This window comes from Macaca fascicularis, chromosome 16, assembly GCF_037993035.2.
Source record: "Macaca fascicularis isolate 582-1 chromosome 16, T2T-MFA8v1.1".
Classification (NCBI taxonomy): Eukaryota; Metazoa; Chordata; class Mammalia; order Primates; family Cercopithecidae; genus Macaca; species Macaca fascicularis.
The window spans coordinates 35096354-35121786 of NC_088390.1; the positions used below are offsets into that span (position 1 = coordinate 35096354).

A 25433-nucleotide genomic window follows, 5' to 3' on the forward strand; every position below is an offset into this window, starting at 1 on the left:
TGCCCACCAGGGGAGGGGCCGCACCCCCGCCCCGCCGCGCGCTCCCGGCCGCGCCCCCTGGAGAAAGGAAGCCCGGGCGCGGGCGGGAGGGGGCGGGGGCGCTTAAAGGGGCCGCGGCTAATGCCCGGCCCCGGCGGGCAGCGGGGCCTGCGGTCCTGGCCTCCGCTGCGGCGCTCGCCTGGCCCGGAGGCAATGTGAGTCACCCTCACAGCCCCCTCCCCTTCACTTTCCGCGTGGGGTGGCCTGGGGGACGCTGGGCCGAGGGATGGCGAGGGCGGGGATTAGGCAGGAAGGACTTGGAGGCCCAAGTCCCGCTCCAGGTCAAAGGGGCTGTGCCTTGGGGTACCCTTCTATCTCTGGTTGGGGTGAGGTGTGCCTCCCGGTCCTGTAGGTGTCCACATCTGTGTGTCCAGGTGTGTGTGCGTGTGTCACACTCTTGCTGAATACGCTCATTGCCAACAATATGGACGCCCAGGTGCTAGAAAGGTCAGGCAGTGTATTCCCCTGCCTCTGGACTAAAAATATATCTATCTCTCCATGCATGCTTCCATCCAGAGAGGAATCTGGGCGGTTTTTAAAGACCTCCCAAGGAGTGACCACTGTGCCTGTGTGCACTCAAATCCACTTGTCATCCGCCTTATACACACGGTGTTTCTGGGCCACCAGAGGTGTGTGCGTCCAGAAAGGGTGCATATAACACAGAGGGGCCGTTTCAGGTGACAGCCTTTCTTCCTGGACTTCACACGAAGAGGCAGGCAAAGGCAAGGCAGGTGAGGGACGTGGGTGGGCTGGGGGGCAGGGAGCCTAGTTGGAGGCCTCACATGAGCACAGCCCCCGCACTGAGCATGCTCCCCCATACACGTGTGCCGCGCGTGCACCCAACCCCCAATCCCTGCAGCAGCAAAAGGCCCGGGCACTCTGCTTGTGGGGAGAGGGCAGAGGTCCCCAGGGCCAGACCTGGGGGCCAGGTCAGTGGTGACAATTGAGGAGGGGTTATCGAAGTCAGAGACTCCTGCTCGGTAACAGATGGGGGCAGTCCTTTGGCAGGGGTGCTCAAGTTGGTCGATTTATCCCAGCGGTGCCAGAGCGGCAGTGACTTGTGGGTGGGCAGGCTCCTTCCCTAGGGGAGACAAGTAATTCTCATGAGTCACACCACCCGAAATACATGCAAAGCTGCCTCCATCGCCTTTTGCTGCGGCCCGGATTGACAAGTTTGTTTGAAATCGCGATCCATGGGCTTTATTTATAATTGCACCTTAAAAAAATCTTTCAGGCCTCCCCTCCCCAGACAGCCAGCCGCTCAGCTGGTGGGGCTTTTGCAAGCAACGATACCTAGCTGCTATGTAGGGAGGAGTACTACCTGCCGCCCCGAGCTGCTCTCTCACCAAAGAATCCATGGGCTTTGGTGGCCCCAGTGGGAAGGGGGTAAGGGGCGGGGGGAGTGAGACGGAAGGAGTGGCCAGGCAGCCGGTGCCGGGCGCTCAGTCGACGAGCGGTGGCCTCCCGTTCACCCCCGGTGGACCCCCAGCCATGGAATTTCATTTATTAAATGTCGAGGAGGCTGCTGGCAGCCCTGCCGCTTGGCTGTCTTTGTTTCTCCGCTGTGTGGGCGCGTCTCGAGCACGTGGCAGCTGAGCGCGCAGGCGAAGCGCAAGCGACCTGGGTTCAGTGTCTACCGCCGCCTGGCAAAGAAAGAACCCGGCCGCCCAGGGGACAGCTCCCCACAATCGACAGCTCCCCACAACTCCCCCTGCCCTCGGACTCCTGGGCTTTGCTGGGGAAGAAGGATGACTCACTCTGCTTACCAACCCCCCGCAGCCCCACTCCCCATCTCCTGGTTGGCTCGGAGGCTACCTGGGAGTGGCCCCGGCGCGGACACACCGTCCAAACTTTGTTTCCCCCAGCCCCGTCACAGCCAAACTTCTGGGCCTGGGACTGGAGATAAAAGGGTTTCTGGATTCCCCCATGGAGATGTCACCACCCCAGGAAGCAGGACTGCTACAGTGGAATCACATACAAGGTTCGAAAGACAATTTAATAAGGAAACGCACTGGCTTGCTCCCGGCCACTCCTAGATGCCCCTCCCCCGCGACAGCCCCCCTCCCCTACACCAGTTGCAGCCACGACACTCTGCTGACCCCTGGTGGTGCAGGCGGGCAGCGGTCCCGGGCCGCCAGAGAAGCCAGCTGGCTCCTCCCAGGCGGGAGAAACGGGCGAGGCAGCCCGCTCCTCCCTCATCTCTTCCCGCCGGGGCCTGGCACCGCAGGGTGTGGAGGAGGAAGGAGAGAAGACCACACAAAGAAACCTGAGAGAGTTTGCAAGCTTTTGCTGGCACTTCCCACACAAATACTTCTTGGATTGTTGTTTTAAGTAGGGCCGGTGTGGAATCCCTTATTCCTGCCTTGTTTTGAGGTGGGCTCAAGAAGGCACCGTGCCTGGTCCCGCCACCTGTCTCGGCCCGCCTGGTTTGGGGAGGGAGGCGCTGTTTCCAGGGCAGTCATTATCCTTAGCTCAACCCAGGAGGTAGTATCTAGAGTCTCATTTTGAAGGGGAGTGGACCGAGAAAGTCGGAAAAATTAAGCAGTTTGCTTTTTTAAGGTCAGGCAGTTGGAGGTATTCGAACTCTGGTCTCTCTGACATCACAGTCCCCTCCCTCCAGGGACTGGTCCAAGCCTCTTGGTCCTTCCAGGCCTTGCAATTGGCGCCGAGAGGCCAATTCAACTTGTACCACACCCTCTGCAGGGACCGTTCTGGAAGTACCTCTTCGCCCTGGGGTCATTCAGGAAGAAGACAGTCTCTGGAATCAGTCACTTCCCTTCCTGAGGGACCAGCTGGGTGGAGGAGCGAAGCTGCCACCTGCTGCTTTCTCTGTCCAACTTCACTCTGGTTCTTGCTGGGGACAGTGTGTCTGGGGGGAAGGACCGTCTTTCCCGCCTTACTGGACATTCTGTTTCCAATGACATGTGTGGAAAGATGGAGTTTAATTTTCTAACAGGGCAGGGAAGACTCCTCAGAAATGTTCCAGGGGCCAGACCCCTGGCTGCGCCAATGACCCCTGGTACTGATGCCCCACATCTTTCTCAGGAGTTTCCCCTCATCAGTCACTGTCTTCTGGGAATCCGGATCCTTCTTCAAGGCCCCTGGGACCCAAGCTCAATTCTGAAGATTACACCTCCACCGTCTCCCAAACGCTCGAACTAGGCCCGTGCCCCTCCTTCCCCAGCAAAAGGCAAAATGCCAGCGGGGCAGGTGCACCCCAGCCCACCTGGCGTCAGGGCCCTGCCCGCGTCTGGGCCAGGCCTGACTCCCCGCCCATTCTCCCACGGGATCCGGGGACAGTGCGGACCCTCTCCGGCCACCTGCCACCCCCAGTTTCACGAGGCGGACTACAAGCCCCATGATGCCGCGGGGCTGAGCTGACAAGCTCTACCCGGGGCGCCCGGTCCCCTTCCTCTCTCCCCATCATCCCCGCATCCCTCGCCGGCCGCTCGGGCTGAGGGCCGGGCTATGCAGCTGCGGGGAGCAGGGGGCTGCGGGCGCGCGTCCCTGCGGCGGCGTCCCCGGGGCCCGCGCCCCGTGCGCCCCCGCGCCCGCTGCGGGCGCCTGCTCCCTCCGTCGAGCCGCGTCTTTGTGTGCGGGGGTGTGGGAGGCGAGCGCGAGTCCGCGCCGCGCTGCCGAGTGCCCGCTCCCTCCCAGGGCGGGTGGGGGCCTCTCCGCGCCACCCGCCGCCGCCGCCGCCGCCTCGCGAGGACGCCCGTCGCCCGCGCCGCCCGCACCGCGCCGGGCGCGCCGCCCCCGCCCGCCGCCGCTCGCACATGCCCGAGCCGCAGCCCCGCGAGCAAGCAGCGCCGGCCCCCCGCCCCGCGGCCCCGGGCCCCGGCTCCGGCGCCGTCCCTCCTCCCCGGCCGGGCGCCGCGGCCCCGGCATGAGGAGCGGGCGATGATCCCCGCCAACGCCTCCGCCAGGAAGGGGCCCGAAGGCAAATACCCGCTGCACTACCTCGTGTGGTACAACCGCCACCGCGAGCTGGAGAAGGAGGTCCGCGCCGGCCAGGTAGGAGCGCCGTCGGGTCGCCGCGGGGACCCCACGACCAGGCACGCCCGTCCGGCCAGGGGAGGGGGTGCGGCGCGGGCTGTCCCGCCTCCCCGGCGAGTTTGCGGCGCGTCTTTGTTTGCGGCCGCGGCTTTTGTGTTTGTTGACCGGGAAAGGGTGATGGGAGCGGGCCCTGCCCACTCCCCTCTGGCCGGGACCGGCGGGACCACACGTGTTTCGGACCCTCCTGGATGGGGGTAGGGGCCACTGTGCCCCTCCTCCGCCGGGGCAGTGAGGGCTGCAGGGAGGGGCTGCGGGCTGGGTCGGTGTTCCATGTGGTGGGAGAGTCCGCCCCAGCCAGTGGAGCAGCGACACCTCCCGAATGAGGGTGCGGAGGTGGGAAAGGCTTGCGTGGGGAGGGGGCCATAGGTCAAGGATGGGGAAGAGGCTGTGTCACATTCCCAGGCATCCCAGCCCCACCCAGCGCCCTCTCCCCAACGGTGAGCGCTTTCTCTTTTAGCTCTCAAACTGAGCAGATCCTTGGATCCCTCAGACCCCAGCCCCAGCTCAGGAACGGGGAGTGGAGAAAGACCCTCTTGGGAGGCCCCAAGGGCCTTGTCCAGGTGCTGAAAAGCGCTCTCCTGCCCTCTGGTGCTGGGGCCTGGCTTCTAGGCGCAGAGGAAGCTGGGGGGCCCTGGCTGCTGGAAGGACTTGAGGTTCTGCACACGAGGTGGGCTCCCTGGTTTCTGCTGGTCAGTAAGACCACGTGGGTCACCAGCTTTGGGCTGGGCAGTGGTCTCCAAGAAAACGGAAAAGGGGGATGTCTTCTGGCCATGCTTCAGGACAAAGGCAGGCACAGGTCACAGATTGCCACTTCTGCCCTTGGCACCCAGGCCACAGGTAGGCACTCATGGCAGAGATGCCCCCCCCCTCCAGGGTGGGCAGCAGGAGCCAGAGCTGGGCCCAGGCCCCATGGGTTGCTGCAGGTTGAGAACCCCAGTTTCAGTCTGGGTCTGAGACCCTGGGACCATGGGCTGGGGGTGGTTAGCGCAGTTGCCCGCTGTGGGAATTTACCTTCTGAGGGCCACTTCTTGAGTCAGGAGAAGTTCAGTCTGAGGAGCTGTGCAATCGCCAAGGGAAGCATGGAGGTGGAGGGCAGGCCATCAGACTGAGCAGGCTGGGGATCAGGATGTGTCTCTGAAGTCCCACGCTAAACCAGCTCCGAGGCCTGTACGGCATCCAGCTCTGCATGGCAGTCCCTGTAAATATCCAAGTGACCTGTGCCTGCAAGCCTCTGGGCGGGTCTGGGTGACCACTTCCTGTTACCTGTGCTTACGCCAGCACTCTCCAAGTTTCTCTTTGGACTGAACTCCTCAGACTCTGTCTCTGTTTATTTATCATAAAGGCAGTGCTCTGCAGCCATGAGAGGCCTGTTAAAGAGAGTGGGTTACAGTGCCCCCGGGAAACAGATGAACAAACAGGGCACCAGCCCCTGCCCTCAAGGAGTCTCTGTTCTGGTGAAGCAAGTATGAACAGGGAATTCCAGGTGATGTGCAGAGTGCTAAGACAAGGCCAGCCACCCTCTGCTGGCTCTTCTCTGCTTTCCTTTTCTGAAAGCAAAAGAAGACAAGCCTCATGTGGGAAGAACTTCCCAGGGGTCCAGGGATCACTAGGCAAAATGCTGAATCTCCAGAATGCCTCAGTCCCACTCCCTTGCCTGAGGGTGGGTGGTCCTTTCACTGCAGAGACTGGAGAGAGGCAGAATGCCCTGGTTGAAAAGACTTCTCCAGCAGGCCTCTCTGCTGATAGTCCTGAAGTGGGTGGCCATCTTGCTGGGGTAGGGGGCACTGGAGCCACTGCAGGTAGAGGTGTTGGGGGCTGCTCATGTGTTTCTCTCTCCCACCGCTCTGGCTGCCTCAGAAACAAGGTCCCAGGTTCACCCCTACCCCTGCCCCAGTGAGTTAATGTCTCCTTGAAATGGACACTGCCTGCCCTGGATGCAGGCCAGGGGGAATATAGGGCACTGGTGGAGGTTAACCCTTGTTCAACCACAGAGGAGCCAGGCCAGTCCTCTCCTTCCCTCGGGCATGCCAAAAAGGGGAATGCCACTCCGTGTGGGTGGGAGAGTTCCCTGGTTGTCTCCCCCTTCGAGGACTGGCCCAGAGTGAGGCTTGTATCCAGATGTACGCTGCCTACTCCCCAGGGCACCAGGCTCTGTTTTCTGCAGGGGGACCTGGGGACAGCCACCTAACATCATGATAAAAGCACTGTGGAACCCTGGCATCCCAGCCGGGGTCCCTGGCCTCTCGTCCCCCTGGTACCAGCCGCCACGGAAACAGCTCGGCTTTCCTCAAGCACTCAGGAGCTGGGTTTCCCTGGTCTTGGCTTGGCATAGCTGCCTCTTCTTCACTCCAAGAAAGCCCCGCAGAGGCCCTCTGTGGGCAGGCTTGGCAGTGCAGCTGGCTGAGGAGGGGGTCAGCATGGCCACCTTCAGAGGAGGTTAATGGGCTTTACTCAGGCCCTAATTGTTCTGCTGGAGGCTGGAAGCAGGGAGTGGTAGGCAGAGAGGAGGTGCCTGGTGAAGGGAAGGGGCACGCAGCAGTGCTGTGATGCCGGCGCGGTGCCCTGCTTGCCCGCGTGTTCCCTGCCAGGTCAAGGGGGACAGGGTTGGAGGCCAGGGAATGTGCCAGTTCCCCCTTGCCTGGCATGGCCAGCTGGGCATGGCCCTGGTTCTGGAGTCACGAGATCTGGAGTCCCTGGGGTGGGAGCAGGGGGAAGGGTTAGCCTGTGCAGCTCCCGTGGGAGGGACATGTGTAGGCTGGGCTTGGGGAGCAGGATTCTGCCCCTGGCAACCAGAACCCTGAAGTGGGCAGACTGTGGTCCCAGAGAAACATTTTCCTTCTCCCTGGGGCGTTCTCCACCATGGGCTTGCTTCCTGCTTTCCCTGTTCACTCTTCTGACCTAGAGGCAGGGGAGATGGGTTGTGGGGCCCGGGATGGGCGGGGAGCACCTCAGACCCCTCCCTTTGCCTACAGTGGGCAGTCCTGGATATGGGGCATCACCACAGTTGGTAAGCTAGGAAGCTCAGGAGAGGGAGCCGCAAACCCCAGAAACCAAAAATCAATGTGTTCTGGGATGAGGGGTAGGGGCTGCACGGGCAGGATGGGAGGGGCGACATGGAGGGAGAAGTCCAGGGTGCAGCCCCCACAGCCCATGGCCTCCTACGCAGCTTGAGGACACATCCTGCCTGCCTCCCCTTGAATGAGCTCAGGCAGACCTGCCCCGCCCCCCGCGTTGGGCAAGAGAGGTCAAGTAACGACCACACCAGACTCCTGCTTTCCTCCCGGTGGGCTGGGGAAGGGGCTAAGCAGGCATGGCCTTGAGCACAGGCTCTGCGTCCCTCACCTTCCTTGCAAGCACCATGTTTAGTCCATACATTAGGTGTATGCTTTTCATACTTCCCTTAACCAAAGGATTCTGCTCATGCTAAAGGAGTTTGGAAAGTACCCTGCTAGTGCACGTGGGTGTGAGGGGTGTTCCTGTGCAAATATGCTGGCAGCGCACACACTCGTTACACAGGAGTGGACTCCTGCAGGGCCAGAAGGCAGCTGGGCACGCGTGTGCTTGTACACTTAAGGGCACACGTGAGTACCTATGAGCGAATGGGTGTGTATTTGTATGGTACCTGTGTGTACTAGCGTGTGGTATGTGTGCCTGAGTGGAGGCCGGGGGGCTTTCTGCCCAGGGAGCCCCAGCTACGAAACTCCAAAGACCCCAGGTTTTGACACCAGCTGAGGCCTGCTGGGATAAGGAATCTCCATTCTCTTGGTGGGGAGGGCTGGGTGTTGGGTTTCATGGGAAACCTTTTCATTCCAGCAATTAAATAGCTAGAGGCCTCTGCTGAGGAGAAGCTGGAGGCCTCTGCTGAGGAGATTAATGAATTCTCCTACCTGGGTCCAGGGCAAGGTGCCACTTGCACTGCAGGTGGCACTCTGGGCTTGTGGGGAGAGCTGCTCTGGGGCTTGGCTGAGTGCCTGGGGTTCTGCATGGGGTGCATGGGGTGCTGAGCCATCCAGGCCTCCCTGGGGAGGCGCGCTGGGGAGCACTCCTGAGGTGTGGGGTGGGGAGGGGCACCATGCCTGCAAGGGAGTGCCATCCTGTCTCTGGGGCCTGGAGCTGAGGCACCTGAGTGGGAGGGAGGCAGCATCTGGAGCCCTGAGGCGAGGCAGGGGCCCTGCCAGCTCCCTAGGGCCTTATTAGCTGCAGTGGCTGCGGCATGTGGGACAGGGCTGGGAGGCCTGGATGGCTCAGCACAGCGCCATCGGGAGGCTCCAGACTTCCCCAGTCAGCTCGGGTCCTGTGGCCCTCTCCCACTCCCTCTGCAGGGCTCAAGACCCCACCCAGGTTGCAAGCCCGGGGGTCTAGCCCAACCAAGACAGGACAAGAGTAAACAGTGCTCCCCTTCTCTGTGGGGGGCCACAGCTCAGAGGCCAACAGGGGCCGGGCCCACTGGTTTTTTTGAGGCTTCCAGTATATTGAAAAATGAAGAAATGTCAGAACAAGGCTATAAAAATTATATAAATAATCTTAAATTATTTAAAATGTTTCATTTTTGACAAAGGAGTTCACGGTCATGCTTTAAAATATTTAACTGTTGGTAGAAGATGCGTAATGAAAAGCGGTGCTCCTTGCTCCGCCTCTCCCACCTCCCCAGAGGTGACCACTTCAAACGCTCCTGTCCTTTACCTCCCTAATTATACACAATATCGTTCCCTCCCCTCCCCCCCTCCTTTCGCCTCCCCTCCCCTCCCTTCCTCCCTCCCTTCTCTCTCTCTTTCTTTCTTCTTCTTTTTTCTTTTTTAATAAGACAGGTTCTCACTCTGTCACCCAGGCTGGAGTGCAGTAGTGTGATCATGGCTCAGTGCAGCTGCTGCCTCCCAGGCTCAGGTGATCCTCCCATCTCAGCCTCCCAAGGAGCTAGGACTACAGGTGCCACCATGCCAGGCTAATTTTTGTATTTTTTTGTAGAGATGGGGACTTGCCGTGTTGCTCAGGCTGGTCTCGAACTCCTGAGCTCAAGTGATCTACCTACCTTGGCCTTCCAAAGTGCTGGGATTACAGACCTGAGCCCCCCGTGCATAAACAATATACTTCTGCAATGATTTCTTGGTTAATTACCTTCCCCTCCTCGTGCCCCCTCAGCCTAGTACTCTATGCATTTGTCTAGCAAATATTTATGTGCCAAGTGCTGCCTGGGGAGTGGGGAACCAGCAGTGAACAAAGCAGACAGGGACCTGGCTGATGGGGCTTTGCTCGAGGTGCAGGAGGTGCTAAACAGGCACACTTGGTTGGGCAGTGGATAGAGCCATAGCAGCTGTCACCTCAGATGGGCTATCAGGGTGGGCTTTTCTTTTTTTTTCTTTTTTTTTTTTTTTTTGAGACAGAGTCTTGCTCTGTCGCCCGGGCTGGAGTGCAGTGGCCGGATCTCAGCTCACTGCAAGCTCCGCCTCCCGGGTTCACGCCATTCTCCTGCCTCAGCCTCCCGAGTAGCTGGGACTACAGGCGCCCACCACCGCGCCCGGCTAATTTTTTGTATTTTTTTAGTAGAGACGGGGTTTCACCGTGTTAACCAGGATGGTCTCGATCTCCTGACCTCGTGATCCGCCCGTCTCGGCCTCCCAAAGTGCTGGGATTACAGGCTTGAGCCACCGCGCCCGGCCCAGGGTGGGCTTTTCTAAGGAGGTGACATTTGAGCAGCAGCCTGAGTGAAGGGACAGAGAAAGCCTTGGGGCTCTCTGGAGGACCCTGGAGAATGTTCCAGGGAAGGTCGTTGGCGAAGGGTGGAGCAAATGAGTGCAAAGAGAAGTCTGGGGCCATTGGATTCCCTGCTAACTACGATGGGAAGCCACTGGAAGATTTTGAACTAAAGAGTGTCAGGACCTGAGTAACACTTCACAGGATGACTTTAGCTGCCATAGGTGAGGTGGACAATAGAGCTTGGGGACAAGGGGAGCAGCAAAAAGACAGTGAGGGGCTGCCAGTGAGAGATGGGGTGGCTACAGCCGCAAGGTGGTGGAAACTGGGAGGCTTCTAGGTCTGTTTCGAAGGCAGAGCCTACAAGTTTTCCTGATGGGTTAGATGTGGAGGGTGCGGGAAAAAGAGGAGATAAAGACAGTTTCAAAGTTGTTTTTTTTTTTTTTTTCCACCTGAAAATGAAGTAAATTCAGGTGATGTTTATTGTTTACGGGGCAGGTGCAGCTGTCCAGGAATGCAGAAAACAAGGAAAAGTTAAGAAAGTCACTTCCAGAATGAAGGCAAGAGAAAGGGCAGGAGACATCATGGAAAGCCAGGCTGTCCCATTTTGTTTCATGGATTCAATGATCTTTTTATATTTTCCTGAGGATGTAAATTACTGTTTTCCCCCGAAGAGTTTTCTTTTATTCCCTGCATCGAGAGAATTTCCTCTGGGTTCTTAGCATCTAATTTGTATGTTTTGGTTTGTTTCACATGGGAAGCTTTCATCAAGTGTCCAGTTTCTCCTGGCTGTTGGATCATATTTAAGAATGGGGCTGTGGAGTTCAGGGATGTGTGGGTGCTACTGTAAGGTGATCAGGTGGCAGGCTGGCCTGTTCATTGTAGGGTCACCAGATGTCTGTATTCTGAGGTCTTTGGGACAACTTCTTGCTTGGGTGGATAGGGTGGTGGTGGTGTGACCTGGCTGCCAGTAGTTCAGGACCCAGGCAGGGAAGGGGCTGCGGTTTCACGGGTCACTGGCTTTCAGCACCATACCTCATCCTCTGCTGTGACCAATACCCCTGAGTCCAGAGCATCTCATGCCCAATTTCTGCAGAGAATAAACCCCTGGTGTCCTGTGGTGAGGAAGGGGTTAATGAGGCTGGGAAGGGAACGAGGGGGCTCTGAATTGTAACCAGCCTCCCTGCACTCAGCTCTAGCCTCACCTCCACTTCTGCCTTCCCCACTGCCTGCGGGTCCTACCTACACCTTTCAGGGGGGCCTGGGGGGTCATCTGGCTTGCTCTTTACACAGACGTTTCCCTCTGTGGCTGCTTTAGTTTCGGCTTCCTCTGCTCCCCTAAGTCAGTTGGTGAGGCCCTAGCCACTTTCCATGTTCTTAAGTGTGTTGAAGTTTCCCATCTGCTGACATCTCTTTATTCTTGTGGGTTTTAAATATTTTATTGACTTTTTTTTGTTTTGAGACAGGGTCTGGCTTTGTTGCCTAGACTGGAGTGCAGTGGCATGATCTCTGCTCACTGCAACCTTCGGCTCCCTGGCTCGAGGGATCCTCCCACCTCAGCCTCCCAGTAGCTGGGACTATAGGCATGCACCACCACGCCTGGCTAATTTTAGCATTTTTTTGTAGAACGGAGTTTCACCACATTGCCCACGCTGGTTTCAAACTCCTGGGCTCAAGTGATCTGCCCACTTCGGCCTCCCAAAGATTACAGCATGAGCCACTGTGCCCAGCCTGACATTTTTTTTTTTTTTTTTTTTTTTTTGAGACAGAGTCTCTCTCTGTCGCCCTGTCTGGAGTGCAGTGGTGCGATCTCTGCTCACTGCAACCTCCACCTCCCAGGTTCAAGCAATTCATGTGCCTCAGTATCCCTAGTAGCTGGGATTACAGGAATCCCCCACCACACCCAGCTAATTTTTGCATTTTTAGTAGAGATGGGGTTTTACCCTGTTGGCCAGGCTGGTATCAAACTCCTGACCTCTGCTGACCTGATCGCCTCGGCCTCCCAAAGTGCTGGGATTACAGGCGTGAGCCACTGTGCCTGTCTCCTGACATTCTTATACATTTAACATTTTTTGGCACTCTTCAATCCTTTGTACAGATTCAGATTTCCATCTGGGATCATTTTCTTTCCACCTGAAGAACTCCCTTTAACATTTCCTGCACATCTGGCAATACATTCTTTTAGTATTTGTTTGTCTGCCAACATATTTATTTCTTCTTCAGTTTTGAAGAATATTTTCACTGGGTATAGAATTCTAGGTCAATACCAGTCAGACTGGATTAGAGGGAAAAAAAATTCTAGGTTGAAAGTTTTTGTTTTTGTTCTTTCCCCCAGCACTTTAAAGATTTCATTATATTGTTTCTTGGCTTGCATAGTTTCTGATATGAAGAATGTAATATTTCCTGTATTTGTTCTTCCATACATAATAGACCTCATTTCTTTCAATGCTTTTAGGATTTTCTTTTTACCACTAGTTTTCAGCATTTGATTATGATGGACCTTGGTGTAGTTTACCTCGTGTTTGTCTTACTTGGGGTTCATTGAGTTTCTTGGTTCTGTGGCTTTATCTTGGTATTAGTTTCCACAACAAACTACTACAAACTAGGTGAGTTAAAACAACAAATATTTGGCCAGGTGAAGTGGCTCACATCTGTAATCCCAGCACTTTGGGAGGCCGAGGCGGGCGGCTCATGAGGTCAGGAGATCGAGACCATCCTGGCTAACACGGTGAAACCCCGTCTCTACTAAAAATACAAAAAATTAGCCAGGCGTGGTGGCAGGTGCCTGTAGTCCCAGCTACTGGGGAGGCTGAGGCAGGAGAATGGTGTGAACCCAGGAGGCGGAGCTTGCAGTGAGCCGAGATCACGCCACTGCACTCCAGCCTGGGTGACAGAGTGAGACTCCATCTAAAAAAAAATAAATAAATTCTCTCACAGTTCGGGAGACGTAAGTACAAATTTGAGATGTTGGCAGGGTGGCAGTCCCTCCAAAGGCTCTAGGGAAGAGTCCTGCCTTGTCTCTTTCAGATTCTGGTGACTAGGCCACAACCCTCTTGGCTTGTGGCTGCAGAACTCTAGTCTCTGCCTCCATCTTCACATGGCCTTCTCACCTCTCTGAGTGTTTTAGAAAGACACTTGTCATTGGATTTAGGGCCCCCTGGGTGATCCAGGATTATCTCGTCTTGAGATCCTTAATTATGTCTGCAAAGACCCTTTTTTCATATAAGGTCCCATTCATAGGCTCTGAGGGTCAGAATGTGATGTGGACATGTCTTAGGAGGGGCACCATTCTTCAACCCACCATAGTAGTTTTTTATCACATTTAGAAAAATTTTGGACATTCTTTCTTTCTTTTTTGTTTTATTTATTTATTTATTTATTTATTTATTTATTTATTTATTTTGAGATGGAGTCTCCCTCTGTCACCCAAGCTGGAGTGCAGTGGCACGATCTCGGCTCATTGCAACCTCCCCTTCCCAGGTTCAAGCGATTCTCCTGCCTCAGCCTCCAAGTAGCTGGGACTACAGGTGCCTACCATTACGCCTGGCTAATTTTTATATTTTCAGTAGAAACGGGGTTTCACCATATTGGCCAGGCTGGTGTTGAAGTGACCTTGTGATCCATCCACCTTGGCCTCCCAAAGTGCTGGGATTACAGGCATGAGCCACCATACCAGGTCTGTTTCTCTAAATTTGTCTTATTTGTCCTACTTCTTTATTCCATCCTTTGGGATTCCAATACATATATGTTAGAGTGCTTGATAATGTCTTACAGATTATGAGGCTCCATAGAGACAGGGTCTTGCTCTATTGCCCAGGCTGGAATGCAGTGGTGAGATCATAGCTCACTGCAGCCTCAAACTCCTGGTCTCAAGGGATCCTCCTGCCGCAGCCCCAGAGGAGCTGGGACTACAGCTGCTTGCCACCATGCTCAGCTAATTTAAAAGTGGGGTTTTTTTTCTGTAGAGACAGGGTCTCGCTATATTGCCCAGGCTGGTCTTAAACTCCTGAACTCAAGCCAACCTCCCGCCTTGGCCTCCAAAAGTGCTGGGACTATAGAAGCCCAGGCAACTTTATTTTTCAGTACTATTTTTCTTTCTCCTCTGTGCTTCAGTTTGGAAAGTTCTATTGCTGTCTTCAAATTCACTGATTTTTAAAATTGTGCAGTATCTAATCTGCTGTTATTTTCATTCAGTGAATTTTTCATTTCAGTTACTGTACTTGTCATCTTTAGATGGTCCACTGGCTTTTTTTTTATACCTCTCATTCCTCTCCTCATGAACATCTTTTTCATGTTTTTCTTTAAACTCTTGAGTATATTGAGCCGTCTATCATCTTTATCACTTCTGGGTCTTGTTTCTATGAAATTATTTTTCTCCTGATTATAGATTATATTTTCTTCTTCTTTTTTTTTTTTTTTTTTTTTTTGGAGATGGAGTCTCGCTCCGTCACCCAGGCTGGAGAGCAGCGGTGCCATCTTGGCTCACTGCAAGCTTCACCTCCCAGGTTCACGCCATTCTCCTGCCTCAGCCTCCCGAGTAGCTGGGACTACAGGTGCCCACCACCACGCCCAGCTAATTTTTTGTATTTTTAGTAGAGACGGTGTTTTACCGTGTTAGCCAGGATGGTCTCGATCTCCTGACCTCATGATCCGCCTGCCTTGGCCTCCTGAAGTGCTGGGATTACAGGCATGAGCCACTGTGCCTGGCTGTGTCTAGTAATTTTTAACTGAATGTTGGACATTGTAAATATTATGTTAAGCATCTGGATTTGTTATTGTCCTTTAAAGAGTGTTGGGCTTTGTTCAGGCAGACTAGGTAAATTACTTGCAAATCAGCTTGACCTTTTTGAGGCTTTTTTTTTTTTTTTTTTTTTTGAGACAGAGTCTTCCTCTGTCACCCAGGCTTGAGTGCAGTGGCCCAATCTCAGCTCATTGCAGCCTCAACCTCCTGGGCTTAAGGGATCCTCCTGCCTCAGTCACTGAGTAGCTGAGGCTACTGGCACATGCTACCGCACCTGGCTAATTTTTTGTATTTTTTGTAGACACGGGGTTTTGCTGTGTTGCCCAGGTTGGTCTTGAACTCCTAGGCTCAAGTGATCTGCCTGCCTCAGCCTCCCAAAGTGCTGGGATTAGAGGCATGAGCCACCATGCCTGGCCTTCGATGCTAATTTTTCTTTTCTTTTTCTTTTTCTTTTTTTTTTTTTGAGATGAAATCTTGCTCTGTCACCAAGGCCAGAGTACAGTGGTGCAATCTCAGCTCACTGCAACCTCCGCCTCCTGGGTTCAAGTGATTCTCGTGCCTCTGCCTCCTGAGTAGCTGGGATTACAGGCACCCATCACCACACCTGGCTAATTTTTTGTATTTTTAGTAGAGATGGGGTTTCGCCATTTGGGCCAGGCTGGTCTTGAACTCCTGACCCCAGGTGAGCTGCCCGCCTCCGCCTCCCAAAGTGCTGGGATTACAGGCATGAGCCACTGCACCCAGCCTGAGGCTAATTTTTAACTTGTTAGGGTGGGTCTAGGTGAGCCTTTTCTCTAGGGATAGTTTAGCTCTACTACTAAGGCATAACCCTTCTGGGGTCTGATTAAATATACTTCTGCATTCTAGGAGGCTGGAGCTTGATTATCTCCCTGCCATTGGTGAGCTCTGAGAATTTACCATTTTATTGCTCCTTTTTGCATGGTATTACTGAGTTTCACTATACATATGTGTAGTTTAGTATCCAGCAAAACTCGAAGAGACCCCTGTGCGGATTTCTGGAATTTTTTGAGTAGTTTACTCCTTTCCAGAACTGTGCTCTGCTGCAACTTTTAGTACTCTGGCTTCCCTGAACTCCTGTCTCCATCTTCTCAACCCAGGAAGAGCACCATGCTCTGCTCGGGCTTCCCCTCCTTGAATTACAGTCTGGAATGTTCCTCCAGGCAGAAATCCAGGGATGTTACAGAGCTCAGCTTTTTCATTTTCCTTATTTCAAGGATCACAGTTCTGGATTTCTAAAAACTGTTATTTCTCTTTACATATATTTTCTATATAGAGTATGTGTGTGTGTGTGTGTGTGTGTGTGTGTGTGTGTATTTGAGACAGGGTCTCACTCTGTTACCCAGCCTGGAGTGCAGAGGTGTGATGATACCTCACTGCAGCCTCAACCTCCCAAGCTTAAGCGATCCTCCCACCGAGTAGCTCCGAGTAGCTGAAACTACAGGCACAGGCCATCATACCTGGCTAATTGATTTGTATTTTTTGTAGAGATGGGGTTTTGCCATGTTGCCCAGGCTGATCTCTAACTCCTGTGCTCAAGCAATCCTCCAACCTTTGCCTCCCAAAGTGCTGGGATTACAGGGGTGAGCCACTGTGTCCGGCCTTCATATATTTTGCAGCAATAATTTTCTCATTGTTTATGGTGGGAGAGTAATTTCATTTATTATGATAGAAGTTGAAGCCTTTTTATTGGCATTTTAATCAAGTTTTGAGGAGGAGAGGAGGGAGTTACATGCATGTGGTCAGTACACTGTTCTTTTTTTTGGAGATGGAGTTATGCTCTTGTCGCCCAGGCTGGAGTGCAATGGCATGATCTCGGCTCACTGCAACCTCCGCCTCCCGGGTTCAAGCGATTCTCCTGCCTCAGCCTCCCGAGTAGCTGGGATTACAGGCACCATGCCTGGCTAATTTTGTATTTTTAGTAGAGATGGGGTATCTCCATGTTGGTCAGGTTGGTCTCGAACTCCCGACCTCAGGCGATCCGCCCGCCTCAGCCTCCCAAAGTCCTGGGATTATAGACGTGAGCCACCGCGTCTGGCCTGTCAGTTCACTGTTCTTAACTAGAAGTCCTAGACTCTTGAAATATACTTAAATACTTACGTTTAAGGCCGGGCGCGGTGGCTCATGCCTGTAATCTCAACACTTTGGGAGGCCAAGGCAGGCGAATCATTTGAGGTCAGGAGTTGGAGACCAGCCTTGGCAACATATCAAAACCCCATCTCTACTAAAAATACAAAAATTAACCTGGCATAGTGGCGCCCGCCTGTAATCCCAGCTACTAGGAAGGCTGAGGCATGAGAATCGCTTGAACCTGGGAGGTGGAAGTTGCAGTGAGCCAAGATCGCACCACTGTACTCTAGCCTGGGTGACACAGTGAGACTCTGTCTCAAAAAACAAACAAACAAACAAACAAAACTTATGTTTAACAAACATGCTTTCTAAGCCAGGTGCAGAAGCCTGTAATCCCAGCTGCTTGGGAGGCTGAAACACGAGGATTACTCAAGCCTAAGAGTTTGAGACCGGCCTGGGCGACATAGTGAGACCCTGTCTCAATTTAAAAAAAAAAAAAAAAGAAGATTTTGTCTGGGCTCTGTGGCTCACACCTGTAATCCCAGCACTTTGGGAGCCCGAGCCAGGTGGATCACCTGAGGTCAGGAGTTCAAGACTAGCCTGGCCAACATGGTGAAAACCCATCTCTACTAAAAATACAAAATATTAGCCAGACATGGTGGCGAATGTCTGTAATCCCAGCTACTCGGGAGGTTGAAGCAGGAGAATCGCTTGAATCCAGGAGACAGAGGTTGCAGTGAGCGGAGATCGCGTCATTGTACTCCAGCCTTGCCAACAGAGTGAGACTCCATCTCAAAACACACACACACACACACACACACACACACACACAACAAAGCTTTTATCACTTTTATCACACAACAAAAATCTCATGCAATGTAATCATGTTATTCACAAAACTATAGGATTTGTACAAATTTTAATGCATAGTGTCCCACATGCACATGACCTGGTTGTGAAATTGTATGAATACCGTGGACTTGTTATTTCATTCCTGTCTATTACTCTGTTTGTTAAACCTCACTCGATAATGTCAGTGATCTAAATTGGTAGCCCTTCCTGAAGGTGGTTTGGGACCCCTAGGGTAGGTCTGGTCCCAGGTGAGCTCCTTGGCCAACAGCCTCTTTGCCACCCCACTTCAGTCCTGGGCTTATTCTTGGCAGGCAGGCCACTGGGCCTTGGAGGAGAGGACCCAACCAGGGGCCCTTGGTGGACAGGAAGGGAGGGAAGGCCCTCCCCCTTCCAGAGTTACTTTCTGTCCTGTCTTCTAAGCCCCTTTGCATCCACCTGACCCCAGCTCATAGTGTCTGTCTTTCCGTTGCCTTGTGAGGTTGGCGAGGCAGAGCAGCCCCAGCAGGGGGTGGGGGTTGCTGTCTGTTCCAGGGCTGTCGGGCTCCGGAGGGCTGTCTCCGAAGTGACTGGGGCTATATCTTCCACTCCCTCCTCCTCCAGGTGGACATCGAGCAGCTGGATCCCCGCGGCCGGACTCCCCTGCACCTGGCCACCACGCTGGGGCACCTTGAGTGTGCCCGTGTGCTCCTGGCGCACGGCGCAGACGTGGGCAGGGAGAATCGCAGCGGCTGGACAGGTGTGCAGCCCTGCTCACCCCAGCCCCACAGCCAGGGCCTCCCCATCATCATAGACCTATGGTTGGCTGAAGGATCCTGCCCTGTGACCTTGCCTCCCCCTCCCCCAGTGCTCCAGGAGGCTGTGAGTACGCGGGATCTGGAGCTGGTGCAGCTGGTGCTGCGGTACCGGGACTACCAGCGGGTGGTGAAGCGGCTGGCGGGCATCCCCGTGCTCCTGGAGAAGCTGCGCAAGGTGAGGCCCAGCCTCTCAGCCTCCATGGGAGCCCTTGAGCCCTTCTCCAGTGCAGACTTAGCCTCTCTCCCCTTCGTCCTCCAGGCCCAGGACTTCTACGTGGAGATGAAATGGGAGTTCACTAGCTGGGGTAAGCGGGCTGCAGTAGGTCGCTTCTGGGCTCTCTCGCACTTTAGGTCCTGCACTTGCTCCCTTGCCTGGAATGTGTTCTCATAGCTCTTCCAGTGGCTCCCTCCATCCCTTAGCTCAGCTCAGGGCCACCGCCTCAGCTAGGCCTTTCCAGATTGCCCCAGATACTGTCTTGATTCCATTATTATTCCCTTCACTGTGTCATGATTTGCTTACGGTATTCATGACCTGCCGTTCCTTGCTAGAAGGTAAGCTCTGAGAGGGCAGGAGTCCTGTCTTTTTCACCGTTGTATTCCCAGTGGCTGGAACACTCAGTAGGTGTTTCATAAATATTTGTTGAAAGAATGGATGAAAGAGTGAGTGAATGAATTAATAAATGGTGGACACTAGGGACTTAGTGGTGACAGAAACACGCCCGTCCCGACCTCAGGTTGCTCTTCTGCGTGAGTATGGTCAACATTGGCCAGGGAGGGGTTTCGGAGGAGAGGCCACTCTCTCATCAGTCCCCTCCCCCATTCCTGGCCACACGGATCCCACACCCCATGCCCTGAGCTGGCCCAGGCTGGGTAGGCCAGACTGGTCAAAGCCACCTCCAACCTCCACTTCCACCAGTGCCCCTGGTGTCCAAGATCTGCCCTAGTGACACCTACAAAGTGTGGAAGAGCGGCCAGAACCTGAGGGTAGACACCACGCTCCTGGGCTTTGACCACATGACCTGGCAGCGAGGGAACCGCAGCTTTGTCTTCAGGGGCCAAGGTCAGGCAGGCAGGAGGTGGGGCGGGGTGGGGACAATGGGAAGCAGCCCCAGGCCACCCCTGAACCCCCTGTGCTGTTCCGTGGCTGGCAGACACAAGCGCTGTGGTCATGGAAATTGACCACGACCGCCGGGTGGTGTACACAGAGACCCTGGCATTGGCTGGGCAGGACCGGGAGCTGCTACTGGCTGCTGCTCAGCCCACTGAGGAACAGGTGCTGAGCCGGCTCACCGCGCCTGTCGTCACCACGCAGCTTGACACCAAGAATATCTCCTTTGAGAGGTGGGTGGGCATGGCCTTGGTCAACCTTGAGCCAGCCCGGTGGGGTGCCTGCCTCAGCTGGACCACTCTGCTTCCCCAGGAACAAGACTGGCATTCTGGGCTGGCGCAGTGAAAAGACGGAGATGGTGAATGGGTATGAAGCTAAGGTGAGGCTGCAGCTCCCAGCTGCCAGCCCAGCTGCACTCTTGTCTGCAGCAAGCTGTGCAGGGGATTCTGGCCTCCCTTCCCCAGCCCTGGAGGTGCAGAAGCAATGCAGCGTGGTCAAGCACTTATATTTGGGTTCAAGGCACTGCTCTGGTATTTTATATGGATGTGTGGATGTATACACAGGGCATGTGCACATGCACACACACACTTAATCCTCACAACCCATTCTGGTAGGTGCTGTTCTATTAGTATTCCCATTTTATGCATGTTTATTGAGTCCTTTCCTTGGCATCCCATTTAGTCTTCACAACAATCCCAAGAAATAGGGATGATTGGTCCATTTTATGATGAGGAAATACAGGCTTAGAGTGGTTCTGTAACCTGTACAAGGTCACACAGCTGTTAAGTGGCAGAGCTGGGGTTCAGATCCTGGCTGGCCTGATCCTAGAGTCAGGCCTTTATCCCTAAAAGTCTTCCTGGCCAGGCGTGGTGGCTCACGCCTGTAATCCCAGCGCTTTGGGAGGTCAAGGTGAGTGGATCACCTGAGGTCAGGAGTTTGAGACCAGCCTGGCTAACATGGTGAAACCCCGTGTCTACTAAAAATACAAAAATTAGCCGGGTGTGGTGGCATGTGCCTGTAGTCCCAGCTACACGGGAGGCTGAGGCAGGAGAATCACTTGAACCTGGGAGGCGGAGGTTGCAGTGAGCTGAGATCGCACCACAGCACTCCAGCCTGGGCAACAGAGAGAGACTCCATCTAAAAAAAACAAAAAAACAAAAAAAACCCCAAAAGGCTCTGCCTGTTACTCTGGGACCCCTATGTTGCCCATGACATGAAAGCAGGACCTAACAAATGCCCTGGGTTTTGTGTGTGGTATCTCCTCTGAAAGCCTCCCCTGCTTCTGTAGGCTGGGAAGGCCTCTGTGCTACCCCCACCAGTGCATGGACCATGCTGTTGTAACTCCATTTTATTGTCTCCTTCTAGAGATTGTAAGTCTCAGGAGGGCAGGGATCATGTCTGGCTTGTTTACTGTATCACTGATGCCTACCTCAATGCCTGGCACAGAAAGGCTTCTCAAAAAATGTTTGTTGAATGAATAAGTGAATGAATGAATGAATGAATGAATGAAAAAATGACCTCATATATTTACTTATCCAAAAGCCTGGAGCAGAGTCTCTCCAGGACCCTTTGCTACAGGGAGTGATCCCAATGCCCTTGAGGGTAAGACACAGGGTAAGACCAGAACTGCCTATGAGCCCTTTCTTTATCTGTCCCCAGGTGTATGGAGCATCCAACGTGGAGCTCATCACCCGGACACGGACAGAGCATCTTTCAGAACAGCACAAGGGCAAGGTCAAAGGTAATGAGGCAGAGGTGGATGGGGAGAGGTATTGCAGGATTGCGGGAACCAGCTCCCACTTCAATGCTTCCATCAGTATTCCCACAGGCATCCTAGCAAGAGCCTGGATGCTTTATTCAGGCCAATAGATTTTAATTCAGGTGCCAAGCCCTAATGATGGATAGTGGCTTCCTAGAGTACTAAGAAGATTCTAAGGACTCATCTGGGTTCAGTGGAGAGGCATGCTGCAAGTGATTACTAATGTCGGTGTTGAATTTGGGAGGGGAGAGAAATGCCATGTATGCCATTTATTGGCCATTCTAGTCCAGTGGGACATATCCTAGTTAGAAAGTCAGGGGACCTTGCCATAGATTCTGTATGCCCACTGATGCCACACCTGATTCTGTGGGTACCAGATACTGTGTCCGAAGTGAAAAAGCATAATTTCTACCTCACAGGGGAACAACATGAAGTCATACCTATGAAAGTGCCTGAAGCAGAGCACACACACGCACATGCACACCCTACAATGCCTACTGGGGAAGGCGTTTTACTGTCCAGGGTCACCGAGCTGGAGAGGAGCACTTTTGGAAGTTGCTTCTGAGCCCTGGGCCTACTTTTTACTGTTTTTTTTTTTGTTTTTTTTTTTTTTTTTTTGAGACAGAGTCTTGCTCTGTCGCCCAGGCTGGGGTGCAGTGGCCGGATCTCAGCTCACTGCAAGCTCCGCCTCCCGGGTTTAGACCATTCTGCCTCAGCCTCCTGAGTAGCTGGGACTACAGGCGCCCACCACCTCGCCCGGCTAGTTTTTTGTATTTTTTAGTAGAGACGGGGTTTCACCGTGTTAGCCAGGATGGTCTCGACCTCCTGACCTCGTGATCCGCCCGTCTCGGCCTCCCAAAGTGCTGGGATTACAGGCTTGAGCCACCGCGCCCGGCCACTTTTTACTGTTTTAAGCTGTGCTCACAGAGGCCTGGAGCCCTGGCCCTTGGAGCCCTCAGTCCTCTTCAGGTGAAGGTGCCTGAGTATGTGGTTGGGTGAGCAGGCCCCACCCCAGGAAGCAGCCTCTTTCCTAGGTCTTGGGTGCTGTCACCTCTGATGAGGTGCCCAGGTGTGTGTGGAGCTACAGTGTCCTCTGAGATGCCACATTTCTTGTAGGCTGTAAGACGCCTTTGCAGTCCTTCCTGGGAATCGCTGAGCAGCACGGGGGCCCCCAAAATGGGGTGAGTGTGTGTAGGGGTACCCATAAGTGGAGGGGTGTGGATGTGGCTCAGGAGGTGGCTTGGGAGGCTTAGCATGGCCCATGTGGACCTCCTTTCCACAATGCCCAAGGCCATGTCCGTGCCACACTGGCAGAGGGGACAGCTCGGGGGCCCTGTGATGGCAAATGAGCTGGCCTGGCATCAGGAACTGAGGGGAGCTCCTGGGCCCCTCCCCATGTGGTACAGACCCTGATTACTCAGACTCTGAGCCAAGCCAACCCCACTGCCATCACTGCAGAAGAATACTTCAACCCCAACTTTGAGCTGGGCAACCGTGATATGGGCCGCCCCATGGAACTGACCACCAAGACACAGAAGTGAGGCCCCTGCCGGTGCTGGGAGGGTGGGGGGCTGGGGCTCCAGGAGATGCTGGGAGGCCATGGCTTCCTGCAGTGTCCCTCACCCCTTGGGATCTGGTGGGGGCAGGTTCAAGGCCAAGCTGTGGCTGTGTGAGGAGCATCCCCTGTCCCTGTGTGAGCAGGTGGCCCCCATCATTGATCTCATGGCCGTCAGCAATGCGCTTTTTGCCAAGCTCCGGGACTTCATCACCCTGCGCCTGCCTCCTGGCTTCCCGGTCAAGATTGGTAAGACTGCACCGCCATTTCTCCTGAGCCCGCGGCAGGCGGGCCAGGGTTTAGAGGAGGTTGGGGCGGGGCGGGGCGGGGCTGAGGCTGAGGTGTGAGGGGTTGGGTGGTGGTGCCTGATGGTTTCCTCATCCTCAGAAATCCCCATCTTCCACATCCTCAACGCACGCATCACCTTCGGGAACCTCAACGGCTGTGACGAGCCGGTGCCATCGGTGCGAGGCAGCCCCAGCAGCGAGACGCCTTCCCCAGGCAGCGACTCCTCCAGTGTCAGCAGCTCCAGCTCCACGAGTGAGGCCCCCTCCCCGCGAGAACGCCTGCCCCTCGGCTCTCCCCGGGGTGGGTGGGAGGGGCGCGCCCGGCCGTGCCTGACCCAGCCCCCGCGCCCCCAGCCTCCTGCCGCGGCTGCGAGATCTCCCCGGCGTTGTTCGAGGCCCCGCGCGGCTACAGCGTGATGGGCGGCCAGCGGGAGGCGGCGACCCGGGACGACGATGACGACCTGCTGCAATTCGCCATCCAGCAGAGCCTGCTTGAGGCGGGCAGTGAGTATGACCAGGTGCGTCTCCGCAGGCGCGCGGGTCCACGGGACTGCGGCGCCGCCACGGCTAACGCCCATGCCTTCCCGCAGGTCACCATCTGGGAGGCGCTAACCAACAGCAAGCCTGGCACCCACCCCATGTCCTACGAGGGTCGCCGACAGGACAGGTCAGTGCCTGCTGGGCCGGAGAGAATCCTCCGGAGAGGATCCTGTCTCCCCTAAGCCAGGACACAGCCCGGAGAACCCGCGGGGCCCTCGGCAGGGACCCTTCTGGTATCGGGATGGCTTCTGCCACCACTCTTTCCTGGCTCCAAGGCGGCAGTCAGGGGGCAGGGATCGAGGCCTCACCGCGGCGTTCAGACTCTCCCCAGGCATTGACGGGGAGAACTTGGTAGGGGCTGGGCTCCCCCACGACCAGGTGGGGGCCAGGACGCCGTGGGACTGACGGCCTCCACTAGAGGGTGGTGGCCCTGGGCCGCCCCGGAGCCTCCACGCCGTGTCCTGGCCCGGGCCGGTGGGTGGGTGCGCCCGGGAGCCCGCGACATTCCTTCCCCACCCCCAGGAGCGCCCCGCCCACGCCGCAGCGCCAGCCTGCGCCCCCGGCGTCAGTGCCCAGCCCTCGGCCCAGCTCAGGGCCAGGTTCCAGCGGCCACGTGTTCCGGAGCTACGACGAGCAGCTGCGGCTGGCGATGGAGCTGTCGGCGCAGGAGCAGGAGGAGCGGCGGCGGCGCGCGCGCCAGGAGGAGGAGGAGCTGGAGCGCATCCTTAGGCTCTCACTGACCGAGCAGTAGCGCCCCCTGCCGGGACCCTCGCCTGCGCCATGCGCGCCACGCCCAGGGCCAGGAGCCAGACAAGCCTAGGCCTGCGCGCCTGCAGAGCGGCGGCTGGAGACTGGAGCCACTGCCTCGCCGGTGCAGCAGCGCAGCAGGCACGATTCGGGGAGGGATTCGGCATGGCCGCGGGGTACCTTCCCAGCCCAGGGCCCTGGAGGCAGCTGGCACGGCCTGGTTCCCCTGCTTTGCTGTATGCTGATTCCCCAACCCGCTCCCCTGGGCTCAGATCTGTCCTGGGGCGGAGCCAGGCGGTCCTGAGGGCGAGATGAATCCTTAGAGGAGCGCTGTCCCCATCCCTTGCTCCTTGTGGCCGGTCCGCATTTCTGTTCACTAATCCCACTCCAGGACACTGCCCCTGAAGCCTTTGCATCTCTGCTCTTCACTCCTGGGGGTCAGCTGAGCTCCTCGCGTGCTGTGTCGCTGCTTTGTCCCAGACACAAACCAGCACGTCTAGGGCCCAGCCCCTCCCCAACCCCGGCATTTCAGCGTCAAGTGCACTTACCGGGGTACCCGGCTCCCCCAGCCCCCACACCCGTCCTGGGTCTCAGGGTGGTTCCAGCTTCTCCTTGGGCAGCCAGAAGTTGGAGTCCCATCCCCCAAGGCACATTTTTTTTTTTTTTGGGTGATCAGGGAGTGTGTCCAAGGTAGCCCCCTGGCCTGGGCAAGCCCTGACTCCCTCATGGTGCCTCAGAGAGTGGGGAGCATATTGGGCTGGGTAAGCACTAGACCCGAGTAGACTGGACACAAAGGGCTCGCCCAGGGCCCTGGCACCACCCCCACCCCTTCCCACCAGCTGCTGCTAGCCTCTGTGGTTGTACATCCCACTTGCCCCCACACGGAGACTGACTCTAAAACCCTTCATCCAATGGTGCTAACACCCGGCTCTCCCCTGCCCCACCTCACCCACCCAGAGAAGCACAGACCCCGCTAGGGGCAGGGGCCCACCGCACACCCTTGTCCCGGGCCTGTCTGGGACTGGCCTTCCCGGCTCAGCCCCTGAGGCTCAGAGGGGACACAAAAAGGGATGGAAGAAAAGAACAAAGAGAAACTGTTCCTCTCACCCCCTTCCCTGATGCCAGGGGCACCAGACTGATTCTGAGGCACAAATAAAAGAGGCTTCAAACCGGAGG

At 55.6% G+C, this 25433-nt stretch overlaps 1 protein-coding gene across 5 annotated transcripts; it reads left to right on the plus strand.

Moving 5' to 3' along the window:
- The first annotated feature begins 113 nt into the window (after positions 1-113).
- On the plus strand, positions 114-25431 carry ANKRD13B (ankyrin repeat domain 13B). 5 transcript variants are annotated; one of them, XM_074018928.1, is made up of 15 exons: positions 114-194; positions 18068-18203; positions 18312-18436; positions 18521-18566; positions 19178-19321; positions 19413-19602; positions 19682-19748; positions 21029-21110; positions 22245-22309; positions 22535-22665; positions 22775-22932; positions 23071-23223; positions 23325-23488; positions 23561-23637; positions 24033-25431. In XM_074018928.1, exons 4-15 carry the CDS (start codon positions 18542-18544, stop codon positions 24259-24261), a joined length of 1485 nt encoding a protein of 494 aa, XP_073875029.1. In that variant the 5' UTR covers positions 114-194; positions 18068-18203; positions 18312-18436; positions 18521-18541; the 3' UTR covers positions 24262-25431. The 5 variants fall into 5 exon arrangements, 4 of the variants coding, with proteins under 4 accessions (XP_073875029.1, XP_015293607.2, XP_015293608.2 ...); XR_006693282.3 differs by lacking the exon at positions 114-194 and adding an exon at positions 3455-4053 and having other exon boundaries at positions 22830-22932; XM_015438121.4 differs by lacking the exon at positions 114-194 and adding an exon at positions 3455-4053 and having other exon boundaries at positions 22742-22932.
- Positions 25432-25433: the final 2 nt, after the last annotated feature.